Below are 13,694 nucleotides of genomic sequence, written 5' to 3' on the forward strand. Positions count from 1 at the left end.
GCATGTGGTGCTGGGGGATTGAACCGCAGTCCCTGTGCTTTGCTAAGCTTGTTCTAAGTAGGTGCTTTAGACCACTGAGCCATCTCACCAGCCCCAATGTATTAATTATTGAAACTGCTAGTAATTCATTTTGAAACTGTTTCATTGCCATTTGTTTCTCAATAAAATTATTTTTTTTAAAGTGGCTATACAGGCTACTGGGACAAGAGCTTAAAAAAAAAAAAAAAAAAACCAAAAAACTATTTTGTCCTTGCTTTACAAAGCAGCACTTGTGAAAATCAGATGAAATTCTCCTCTGAAAGGTTTGTCTTTGCAGTTTCTGTAAGATGTACTGCCCCAGTTGAGAGTGTTTCTCGAAATGAGCTTAACAGGAAGCCCATCAGGAAGTTGCCCTTGGTAGTACATTTCCCCTCCCTTGCTAACACATCATCCTCTGCATCGTTCTCAGCTTTCTAACCTCTGTAGACTCACTTCACTAGTCTAGTTGTAAGGAATAGTTTATTTAGTTAGATTACAAATCAGTATTCTAGTTAGAAAAAGGGCCTGAGGCAGAGTTAGGAAGGCTTGGATAAGAGTTAAAATGCGACTAGACAATGTTCTAAGACTTTGAACTGAGAGTGAGCTTTCTGCCCAACAAGGAATGCAGACTTCTTCCTAGTAAATGGAATCACAGTCGCTGCACTCTAATCACCTCAGTTTTTAGACATTTAAGACAACTAATCTTTCTCTATGCTTAAGCCCTGCAAGCTGAGGAAGTTGGTTACGGAGCCTGAGATTAAAATGCTTGTTTTTGACAGCATGGTGGCTTATGTCTGTAATTCCAGCCTATCAAAGACTGAATGATTGTGAAGTTTGAGGCCAGAGTCAGGACTACATAGTGAGTTGAAGACCACTCAGCTGTACAACTAGACTCTGTGTCAAAAAATTAAATTCACAGAGCCGTGTGTAAGTGGTGTCCACTGAACAAATGAACAATGGCTATGTTCTACTTGTCATTCACTCTGATGTGCACTTATGTGGCCAAGCACTTAGGGTGCTTCCTGAAAATCAGGGAGCTATTCTCATTTCTTCTTTTGGTTCAGGACCTCCTTCCTCAATATTGTTAGATTCTGAGCTTTTATGCAGCAAAATCATTACCAGTAGAGATCTCATATTAATAACTCAAGCAATTACTTTCTTTTTGCTGAGGACTGAACCCAGGTTTTCATCACATCTGTTGTTCTATTCAGACTGGTACAGATACAGCTGTGCCTGGGGCTGCCCAAGATGGCATTCTGGGTTGGCTGTGGCAGTGTGGTGAATATGCTGGGACCTGGAAATGTCCCTGCTGAGCAAAGAATAGAAGGGATAGCCAGTGATGCAGGACCAAAGACATAGGAAAGCCTCAGGAGACGGAGCTAAGCAGGGAGGAAGGAGATTGCTAGTTCTGGCCACTTCCTTCCAGGACTCAGTTTCATTCCATTCCCAGCTCCCATCCCATTCCATCACCTGCATGTGGCCTCTGGTTTTCTGAGGGGCCTTTGTGGTCTGTAATGAGTACAATTTATACAGAAAGGTGGCCTAATCATCTGAGGAGTTTCAGCAACACACTCGCTGTGTACACTGGCACTATGGCAGATTGGCACTATGGCAGATGACGTGCCCTCCTACCTTGGCCTTCCTCATTGGGTGATTCTGACCACTTATACCTTCATCTCTGATTGGCTCTGCTTTATTACCAGTCAGCTGAGCTGAGCATGACAAGATTAACCAGTCTCTTCCAGGAGGAGCAGAGCAAGTGATAGCTTGTAAATCAGGAACTAGTGGACCCGTCTTTCTCCTAGGATTCCAGTTTCACCTCACCTGAGGAGCACTTGCATTTAAAAGCTTTACTCCTGGCTTTTCAAACCTGCCCTGGTTTTCCTAATAGGCTCAATGGATTCATATAGAATGTAGATTACAACTGTGCTCAGAAGGTTCTAGGGTTATTATTGTATGGAACAATTTTCTCTTGATGACTGAAAACATTCTGATTCCAGACGAGCTCAGGACATAATGAAATGGGGAGGGAAATGCTGTTGGTAATAATGTGGTTGCCTACACTGCCAGGATAGTCACACTGTCTCCCTCAAGATACTCAGCTTCTTTCAACTAAATTAGTGTATCTCTATCAAAAGGAAAAAGATGTGTAAATGAAATGAGGGATAAATTATAGGAAATTTTTGTAAAAGAGTAAAGATAAAAAAAAAAATTCAACTCCCTCAGACAAGCTTCATTCTGTTTCCAGTGTCATGAAACCTACCTTAAGTCTGGAGGTAACCACAGCCAAGCTTGAGCGAATGAATGCTAAAAAAAACCACCATACCTGATCACTTCCTGGAAATGAGACTGAGATAGAATGGACTTTAGACTCTAAGCAAAAACTTATGTAAAGAGACTGGTGAGATGGCTCAGTGGTCTAAAGCACCTGCTTAGTAAAGCACAGGGACCTCGGTTCAATCCCCCAGCACCACATGCCAGCCAGCCCCGCCCCCTGGTGGGCTGAGCTGGCCACACACACACACACACACACACACACACACAAATAAATAAAATTTTTAAAAAAAACTTAAGTAAATATTTTAATGTTAAATTTATTGAGCTAACTGGAAAGTAATGCAAGTTACCTCTGCTCTCTATTATTATAAGAGATGCTCAAAGTGGCAGCCATCATCTTCCAGATAGTTAGTATATGAACTCTTGAAATATGCATTCAATTTCTGGTTCTCACTCTTTCCATGCCCGAACTCTGTCATCAGCTCAGTGTGCAGCATGTGGGACCTGGGATCGAACCCTGGTCCCGGTGTTTGCCAAAGCAGGTGCTTTTGCTGCTGAGCTATCTCACTGGACCATGGCCTCACCTTAAAGGTATGACCTATCTACATCATAACATTGATCAGTTAAATAAGACAAGAACGTTGAATTCAAATCTTTGAATATGACTTTGATTCATACTATGTTAACTGATAAAGTTGAAAGGAAAATGCTAAGATACTTTATGTGGATTTAAACTATACCTCTGAGAAGACAAAGAAGTCTACAGTTAACTTTTTTTTTTTTTTTCAGAACTGGGAATTGTGGGGGGCCGGGGAGACGGCTCAGTGGAATAAGTGCTTCCCTGGCAAGTGCAAAGGCCTGAGTTCAATCCCCGGTTCCGCAAAAAAAAAAAAAAAAAAAAAGAACTGGGGATTGAACTCAGGCCCTTGCATTTGCCAGGCAAGCGCTTATTCTACCGAACTATCTCCCTGGCCCCTCATAGGGTTTTTTTGGCAACAGTTACTTATTTGGAATCAAACAGTTTAAAAAAGATAACCAAATACTAACTTTTCCCTATTCCTTCAGTACTCTCTACCTCCTAGGTAATTCTTGTTTCCTGGTGCTGTCTGCCTGAGCATGCTTATGTTTTGTTTATCCTTTGAAAGTATCTTTCTACCTGAATTCCATTATCGCTTATCACTGACCCTTTCCGTGGATTTTCTTTAGAACCCTGGGAAGTAAGGTGGAATGCTGACATACTTGCACTCTCAGGGTGCTAGGAAGTCAACACGATTGACTTAATGCAGAAGGTATGCTGTTTATCTTTTGCTTTTATCAGAAAAAAATGATAGCATAAGCACTTGCCTGGCAAGCGCAGGGTCATGAGTTCAATCCCCAGTACCGCCAAAGAAAAAAATGACATTTAATAGGAAATAAGGATCTTTCAATAATAAGAGCAAGAAATCAATGGAAAAATGAGATTGGAAGGGAAAGTACAAAGAATTTAGATGTGTCCTATACATCAACTCTTTCAAAAGAAGAACATGAACAGTATTTACTGCAAATATGAACCCATAAAATTTTTAAATCTTTCAAAATAGATTTGTTGTGACGTCTCATCTTATCAGCAAGCCTTGGAGAAAACATGCTGTCCTACCTGGTGAAGGACACTTTGGGCTGTATCTGAGTGTATCCTTCTAGAGAAATTTATATGTGAGTCACTGATCAGAGTGGGAAACAAGTCATGGGAAAAATGGGTGTCATCCAATGGAGCTGGGCATTGGTGAATTAAAAATGTGGCAAAAAAAAAGCTTCAGCATAATTGAATTTTCTGAAAAAAAGTGATTTATTAATAGTAAAGATCACAGTACATAGATCAGAAATGTAAAAATAGTTTAGCAGGAAAAACACATGAAAATCTTTCAGAGTATCTCCATCTGGGGTGAATTATTGGAAAATGTATAAAAATATTGACATTCAAATTTTTATATTTTTTCTATACTCTCCTTTACATAAATGTTTTCAAAAGAGTTTTATAAATAGTCTTATATATTTAGGGTCTCTCTTCCCTGTGAATTTTTTCACATATTTCATAATACCCATGTATACTGAATACTTTGTAAATTGATTACTTTATATTCTGTCCACTGTGTGACAGTTCTGTCGGTTAGCCTGTCAGCTGAATGTTTTCCCACGTTTTTACATACAGAGTTCTTCTCCAGTGTGTTCTCTTATATTTATAAGAGAGGACCTATGGCAAATTTTTCCCACACTGCATACGTGCATATGGTTTCTCTCCTGAACGCATTATTTTATGTATTTGATGGCATTTTTGTGTACTGAAAAATGCTGTTCATTCTTCAATGTTGTTTATAGGTTTCCCAATATAAATTCCATCATGTATGTAACATTTACTTTGTTGGCTAAAACATATTCTTGTGTTGCTAACATAAATAGGGTTTCTCACAAGTGTGAGTTGCATCACGCTTTGTAACACCTCTGTGCATTAAATGCTTTTCTACTTTCCTTGCCTAAATGTAGTTTCTCCCCAGCATGAATTTTTTCATGTTTTTGACAATGATATTGTCGAGTGAATGCTTTCCCACATTGCTTACATACATAGGGTTTCTCCCCTGTGTGAATTCTTTCATGTACTTTATACTGACTCTGTGTTCTGAATGCCTTCCCACACTGCTTGCATGGATATGGTTTTTCTCCTGTGTGAGTTCTATCATGTATTTCACGAGCTCTCTTGGTATCAAATGATTTCCCACATTTCTTACACACATGAGGTCTTTCTCCACTGTGACTTCTCTCATGAATTAGACAATAATGGTATGTAGAAAACTTTTTCCCACACTGCTTACATACATAGGGCTTCTCCCCAGTGTGAGTTCTTTCATGATTTTGACAGTACTGGCGTCTGCTGAATGCTTTCCCACATTGCTTACATACATAGGGTTTCAATGCAGTGTGAGTTCTTTCATGGCTTTTGTAGTCACTGTTTGTACTGAATGCTTTCCCACATTGTTTGCACACATAAGGTCTTTCCCCAGTGTGACGTCTTTCATGTATTTGACAAGTATATTGTCTAGTGAAAGCTTTCCCACATTGCTTACATACATATGGTTTCTCCCGAGTGTGTGCTCTTTCATGATTTTGACAGTGATCGTGTCTGATGAATGCTTTTCCACATTGCTTACATATGTAGTGTTTCTCCCCTGTGTGTATTCGTTCATGACTGTGACAGTTACTTTTGCTGTTGAATGCTTTACCACAATACTTACACATATAAGGTTTCTCCCCACTGTGAATTCTTTCATGTACTTGAAACTCTTTCTTTTGACTGAAAGATTTCCCACATTGCTTACATAAGTAGGGTTTCTGCCCAGCATGAATTACTTTATGTTTGTTAAAGGACTTACAATGTGCTAATGCTTTCTTATGTACTTTAGAAACAGAGGGCATCTCTCTAGCATGTCTTCTTTCATGTACTTGAATATGGTATGAAGAAGTAAAGGTTTTCCCACATTGCTTGCATACATATGGCGTCCTCATACTGTGATTTCTCTCACGGATTTGAACAACACTTGGTGTATTGGAGCCTTTCAAACTTCTCTTACCTACTAAAGTTTTCTTCCCAGGGTGAGTTTGCACTCCCAGATCACAGCTGGCCTCCCCACATTGTCCATATTGACAGGGTCTCTCCCCAGTTTTTCTTGTTTCATGCTTTTGAAAGGACTGGGAATCACTGCAGGTTTTCTCATGTTCATTACATTGATGTAACTTCTCTCCAAATCTCAAATACTTATCTGCATCATTTCTGTAAGAGAAATGAACAAACTCATTCATCAAAGTGAGAAAGGCATCCATATTAATAACTTAACAAGACAAATTCAGTTTTGATGCCTGCTAAGGAGTTTTAAGGATGAAGCAACTTAAATGTCCTGGAGGGCACCTTCAAGAGACCCATTTTTTTTTTTAAATATTTTATTTTATAATATTTATTTATTTATTTATTTAATTTTGTGTGTGTGTGTGTGGCCAGTTCAGCCCACCAGGGGGCAGGGCTGGCTGGCATGTGGTGCTGGGGGATTGAACCGTGGCCCCTGTGTTTTGCTTGGCTTAGCTTGTTCTAAGTAGGTACTTTAGACCACTGAGCCATCTCACCAGCCCCAAGAGACGCATTTTTTTTTTTTTAACATTTATTTATGTGTTTGTGTGGGGGCAGCTCAGAACACCAGGGGGCAGGGCTGGCTGGTATGTGGTGCTGGAGGATTGAACCGCGGTCCCTGTGCTTTGCTAAGCTTGTTCTAAGTAGGTGTTTTAGACCACTGAGCCATCTCACCAGCCCCCCAAGAGACCCATTTTGAATACAAGTTTTCATTTGAGAATTTGGATTACAGGTGAGCACCACCATACCCAGTCTCAGTTGCCATCTCAGTGCACCCTGGGGGCAGGGCTGGCACAGCATGCCAGCAATCAAACCTAGGGCCTTGCATCTGCCTAAGCAGGCACTTTAATCTGCTGAGCTATCAGCGGCTCACAACAGAAATAGCGACCTGCCCTATTTCTTTATTTGACAAAAACAAATCATTCTTTTTATGGCTGAATATGTAACATAAGCTTTCACTGGTCCAAAGTAAATACAGGTCTTAGACATAATTATCTATCCAGTTTATTATGTCTTGTTTTTCTACTGTACTGCTTACGTACAGTAGATATCCAGCTTATTACTTCCTATTTTTCTGTTTTGTTTTGAGAGAGGGTATCACTATGCAGTTCAGGTTGCCTTGCATTCACTTTGTAGCCCAGGCTGATCTCAAACTCACAATGAACCTTCTGTCTCAGCCTCCTGAGTGCTAGGATTACAGCAGCACACCAGTACACCCAGCCCCTATTTCTTGTTTTGAGAGAGATTCTTATTGATTTTTTTTTTTTTTTTTTGGCAGAACCGGGGATTGAACTCAGGCCCTTGCGCTTGCCAGGGAAGCACTTATTCCGTTGAGTCATCTCCCTGGCCCCATTACTGACTTTTATTTAGGTCAGGCTGAACTTGAAATTGTCATCTTGCTGACTCTTCTTCCCAGAGGGCTAGGGATTAGAATGGCCCACCTTGCTAAGCCTATCACACATTTTCTTCATTCAGACATCCAGGGAGGGCCATCCAAGCTCTTCCCAGAAATTTGCTATTGTGAATTAATTCCAGAACTTAGATATTATAAATACCAATGCATGCCCTCCTTTGAACATCAATAGGTAGGCATGTATATATGTTGCTAAAATTTGATGATTTTACCTCATTACAGATATAGTCAAGAAGCTATAACTGGATCAAATGGAAACTTAGGTTTTACTTTTTGCAACATCTGTATATTGATTGTGTTATTTATTCTTTTCACGTATATCTATGCATAGTACTGAAATGCAACTTCATACATTAAAATCATGATCATGAAAGAATTTTTTGATACTTACATAGGAGATAGTGTTACTTGTTGCATAATGTCACTATTGTCTCAGTTTCCTGTAGTGGAAAGTTTCTGAATTTGATTGCCATATTGTAAAATACAACCTACATACATGGCTGGAAAGTTTTGTGGTACCAAATAAATTTAAAAATGGTTTCATATCTTCATTTTCCTTGGTTGAAACATTTCTGCTCACAAACTGACTCTTGAGAAATATTTCTTTTTCTTAGGAGTGAAAATTACCTTAGGTTTCTCAAACAACTTTTATATTCTTCTTTAATGTGGTGGTTATCCCTGATTCTTCCTGAATTGTAAACACAGAAATATAAAGTCATTATACTATAATATAAATATTAATAGATTCTAGTTAGATTCATGGTATAATGTAAGCAGGTCTGAGATATTCTTGAAAATATTATAACATATTATTTAATTAAACTACATTAGAGAGAAAGAATCAATATTCCATGTTCATATAAGATAGGAAATTTGGGCCGGGGAGATGGCTCAGTGGAATAAGCGCTTCCCTGGCAAGCGTAAGGGCCTGAGTTCAATCCCTGGTTCCGCCAAAAAAAAAAAAGAATTTCATTTGGGACAGTGAGATAGCTCAGTGGTCTAAAGCTCCTGCTTAAGCAAGGTTAGGCAAAAGCGCAGGAACTATGGTTCAATCCCGGGCACCACATGCCACAGTTGCCCCACCCCCAGGGTGGGCTGAGCTAGCCACAAAAAAAAAAAAAAAAAAAGATAGAAAATTATGTCAACCTCACCTATAGCAGTCATATTTGTAAGTGTTTCCCACATCACATCTCTGTAGAGCTTCTTTTGGGCTGGACTCAGGAAGGCCCACTCTGCTGAGGTGAAGTTCACAGCTACATCCTCAAAGGTCACTGTCTCCTGAATAATGACAAGTTTCCTGAAGGTTCACACCCACACTTGAAGATATCACAACTCCTTTCATAAAAACCTGAATTGTGGATGATTCCTTCAAATACTAATTCCATGTCTCGGTCAGCAAAGCTATGTATATGTCAGCATTTTCATTTTTATTTTTTGTATTTTTAGGGAAGGGTCTACAGGGTGTTCAGGGTTTCACTACTAGATCAGACTCGTAGTGATCTACCTGTTTACAGCCTCCCAAGAGCTGGGATAATAGGCACACACCACCATGCCCAGTCTCAATTACTGTCTCAGTGAGCCCCAGGAGCAAGGCCAGCACAGCAGGCACTGGGATTGAACCCCTATTCCTTGCACCTGCTTGCAGGCACTTTAATCTGCTGAGCTATTTGGCCAGCCCTGATGTCAGCATTTTTAGTGATTTTCATGGTAGACTGCCATACATTGGTAAAGCAGAGTAGTAGCACTGATTGTCCTGTGGGGTCACCTACATTGGCCTTGTGCACTGTCTCTAATGCAAAGCTTGGGCTGGGGAGATAGCTCTACAGCATAAGCGCCTGCCTGGCAAGCAAGTCATCAGTACCACATGCTGTGCAGGCCCTGAAGCTCCAGGAGTGGGGTGTGGCCTGGGAGATGGATATGGTGGCATATGCTGTAATCCCAGCATTAGGGAGGCTGAGATAGGAGTATTACTATGAGTCCAAACTGTGTTGAAAGACTCTGCACCAAAATAATAAATAAAGAAAAATAAAGAAAAGCTTATGGAGAGCACCTGCAAACCACTGTACACAACACATGGAGACAGACAAATATCTTTTTTTAAATGTATTTATTAGGGTCTCACGACACAGCTCATAGTGATCCTCCTGTTTTCAGGCCTTCCCAGCACTGGAATTATAGACATGTGGCACCACACCTAGACTGGATGGCTGGCTCAGTGCTCCTGGGAGTGGGGTTGGCATAGCACGTTGTGCCAGGGATCGAACCCAGGTCTCTGCACTTGCCTAAGCAGGTGCTTAGTCCGCTAAGCTATCTCATCAGCCTGATATGCCACATCTGAAATCTCTTTACAAATCTGGTTTTTCATAGAGTCCATCTTTCTCTGTAATTAGGCAGCACTTTGAAACATGAATCTTGGGCCAGGGAGATGGCTCAGCGGAATAAGCGCTTCCCTGGCAAGTGCAAGGGCCTGAGTTCAATCCCTGGTTCCGCAAAAAAAAAAAAAAAAAAAAAACATGAATCTTGTTTCAAAAAAAAAAAAAAAAAACAAAACTGAGCATTAAATAAGACTTGTGAATAATTGATTTGCTAATACAAACTTTTATTGGAGCATGTCTATGGAAAATGAGAATGGCCGGGGAGATGGCTCAGTAGAATAAGTGCTTCCCTAACAAGCACAAGGGCCTGAGTTCAATCCCTAGTTCTGCAAAAAAAAAAAAAAAAAAAAAAAAAAAAAAAAAAGAAAGAAAAAAGAAAAAAGAAAGACGCAGGCCCGGGGAGTGAGTGAGACAACTGGGGCTGCGGGATCCTGAATAGACCCAGAGCGCAGGCCGGGTGAGTGAGTTAGAGGACCCAGGCCCAGTGGGATCCTGAACAGACCCAGAACCCTGGCCTGGCAAGTGAGTGAGACAACCCGGGGCCCATGGATACTCATTTGACCCAGGCTGCAGGCCCAGCAGGGAACCCTTCAGTAGAACTCCCTGCAAAGAGGCTAGAGGCAAGACCCACCCAGGTGATTCAGGAGCAGAACATCTTGCCAGGGAGACACAAAGGGTTCAACTCTAACGCCTGTGGCAGAAAGACGTGGAGCACAGCAGCCAGATCCAAACAACACCCACCTGGTAGAATCTGAACTTCATAGATCCGGACCTAGTGCTAAGGTAATAACTCTATCTAAGCTCTACACCAAAGGTCAGAAGACAGTGGTATACAAAATGACAAAGAGAAGGAACAAAATGCAGTCTCAGGTCCCGAGTCCACCCAGTACAAATGCAGAAGACACTAGCACTGAGGAAACTGAAATCACACACCAGATATCTCTGAAATAATAGCGTTGACAGTAAAGAATCAACTGCAGAAAGGTATAGAAGAAATTAGATCAGAAATAATTTTGGAACTAAAAAATGTAGTGGTAACTATAATCAAAGAAGTACTAAGTGCTTCTAAAGAATAGACTCATAAAAAATATAGCAGAATATAAAAATGATGGAACCCCTGAATAAACAATTTAGGAAAGAAATAGAATCTATGAAACAGGTTCAAAGTGATGTACAGGAAATCAAAACCTCAATCACAAACTGGCAAAACCGTTTGAGGGAAACTGAAAATAGACTTTCTGACCTGAAATACACCATTGCAGCTAGTGAAAAAGTAAGAAAAGATCTCTTTAAAACAACTAAGATGCAGGAAAAAATAATTCAATACCTGCAAGATGATGCAAAGATGAACAATGTGAGACTAATAGGCATCAATGAGAAGGAAGGAGTCAATACAAATGATATAAAAAGAATATGGGCAGAAGTAATAGCAGAAAACTTCCCAAATATGGGGCAACAATCTGACATTCCTGTAACCGAAGCATACAGAACTCCAAATAATATCAATCCAATGAAAACCACACCCAGACATATAATAATCAAGATTCCAAAAATTCAGCATAGGAACAGTATACTAAAAGCCGCTAAAGAAAAGAAACAGATCACATTTAAAGGAAAACCCATCAGAATAACGGCAGATTTTTCTTAACAAACCATCAAGTCAAGAAGAACATGGAGCAAAGTACTTCAAGTCTTGTAAGAAAACAAATTCCAACCCAGACTGATCTATCCTGCAGAACTATCTTTCAAATATAATGGAGAAGTGAAATATTTCCATGACAAAGAACAACTAAAGAATTTCATGATGACAAAGCCAAGCCTACACAGACTATTAAATGATGTTCTAGAGAGGGAACAAATTGATCACAACTCCATGAACAAGAATGGAAAGAACCCATCAAATAGGGCAAACAAACAGAGGAGGATAAGAGGTATACAATAGTAGTCTTTCAGTTATTCTTTTGTGTTCAGCAGCAGAATATTTTCATCAGCACACTCTACAAATGGACTTCTCTTCCACCCTATGGGTCATGATTCCACCTGAGTCTACAGGGTGGATTTCAAAGAAATAGCTGTAGCTCAGTTCCACAACTGACGCCTAGCCACCAGTAACTGTTATGATCATTATGCATGTCCACAACACACTAGAACTTTGTGCAATATCCTCTCCTCAAACTGTTAGAAGTGCTGGTCATTTATTTGCCATTCCAGTATTTATCTTATGTTTTACTCTTAGTACTTCTTTGCTATCATGAAAACTTTTTCTTAGTTCAATTGTTTTGAAACATTTAATTTTCTGAATATTGCTTAATCTTAATTTTTGTTCTAAGATTTAGACTGTATCTTTGACTTACAATTTATTTAAAAAGATATTGTATGATACCTTCTAGTATTAGAAACTTTAAAAAGTATATTTCCATTTTCTGTTGACTTTAAAAAAAATCAGAGGTTTGTAAAAAGAAAGAAAGAAAGAAAAAAAGAAAGAAAGAAAGAAAGAAAGAAAGAAAGAAAGAAAGAAAGAAAGAAAGAAAGAAAAAGACAGTGAGAGAATTTCCTACTTTGGACTAAGGGTGAATTTTTTGCACCAGGGATTCAGCCATGGCCCCATTAAAATGAATTGCAGTGACTCCTACCAAGTTTCCAGGAACTTAAAATACAAAATACCCACCTTTTTCATTTCCTTAACACTGTGTGCCCAAGAAATGAGTTAGCCTCAGTTGAAAGTGACTGCTTGAAATGCACAGACCCATCTGCTCAAGGCCAGGCTGGGCGACATTGTGAGTTCAGCTAGGTGGTCAGGAAACAACTCAGCAACTACTGTGCTCTGCTTGTTTATGCTATGGACTGAGCGGCCACATGGGTACCAACTCAGGATACTTCCTGGAAATCAGGGAGATATTCTTATTTCCAATTAAATTTCTCCTAACATCCTTCTTTTGGTTTGAGATCTAATTCTTCAGTGTGTGAGACCAGATGAAAAACTCTATTCATGCAATAACATCGAGTACAGATCTCAAGTAAATAAAGTGCCTCCCTCCCTCCCTCCCTCCCTTCTCTCTTTCTTTTTTCATTGCCGAGTACAAATCTAAGATTTCTCTAAAGCACATGGTGTCTTAAGACTGGAGTGGTCACAGTTACGCCTGCGGCACCCCAAAAGGCATTCTGGACTGCCAGTGTCTCAGTGGGACAGAACGCCGGAGATGTTGAACGGCCCCTGCCTGAGCAAAGGGGAAGGGACAGATGAGGAGTCAGTACCAAAGACTTAGGTAGACCTCGTTGTCTGCAGCTAAGCGGGGAGCCTGTAGATTGCCACAGCGGGTTCTGAACACTTCCTTCAAAAATGCACCCAGTTCCATCCCACACCCAGCTCCTCTCCCACTGCATCACCATTGGACGGCTTGCTGCTGCGCTCCCAGGATCCTTTTAACACAGCTCACGGCCAGTGGAAATTATAGGAAAGGATGATCTCCTCAGCTGGGGCTACCACCAATGCCGTCACAGCGCGCACTTAGATGCCATTACACAGGAAGATGGATGCTTATTCTTTTTGCGATGCACTCAGGAAAGGGCCCTTCTGCTGAGCTGAAATCAAGCAGTGTTTTGTTTTGTTTTGTTGTTTAGCTTTTGAGACAGGCTCTTGTCACATCACTGAGCTGCCCAGGCTCGGCGGTCACTTGCCGCATCCACCTCAGCCTCCCAGAAAGCCGCCGCTCCGGGTACGCACACCCTGCGTGAATCTGCTCGGCCTTTTAGATGCTGTTTTTAGTGAATGTCTCTTACATCAAATTCTCTTTGCTCCCTACCTGGAGAATGATAGTGCGAAAACCTCCACTAGTTCCATGCATGACGGCTCCATTCTCCCACGTGTCACAGCACCAAGAGCGGTCGGCAGAAGCCCTTGCCTGTGAACTCCAAGCCTTGTACCTCTCCCCTGTTTTAGACTCCAATTGTCCTTCCT

General features: G+C 40.6%; 1 protein-coding gene across 1 annotated transcript; it reads right to left on the minus strand.

The window, feature by feature from the left end:
- Positions 1 to 4,295: 4,295 nt before the first annotated feature.
- On the minus strand, positions 4,296 to 13,242 carry LOC101565350 (zinc finger protein OZF-like). The gene is made up of 4 exons (XM_012512664.2): positions 13,124 to 13,242; positions 8,513 to 8,639; positions 7,989 to 8,049; positions 4,296 to 6,097 (listed from the first exon to the last, which is right to left on the minus strand). Exons 1-4 carry the CDS (start codon positions 13,124 to 13,126, stop codon positions 4,756 to 4,758), a joined length of 1,533 nt encoding a protein of 510 aa, XP_012368118.2. The 5' UTR covers positions 13,127 to 13,242; the 3' UTR covers positions 4,296 to 4,755.
- Between the last annotated feature and the right edge of the window lie 452 nt (positions 13,243 to 13,694).

This window comes from Octodon degus, unplaced genomic scaffold, assembly GCF_000260255.1.
Source record: "Octodon degus isolate 3935 unplaced genomic scaffold, OctDeg1.0 scaffold00255, whole genome shotgun sequence".
NCBI lineage: Eukaryota > Metazoa > Chordata > Mammalia > Rodentia > Octodontidae > Octodon > Octodon degus.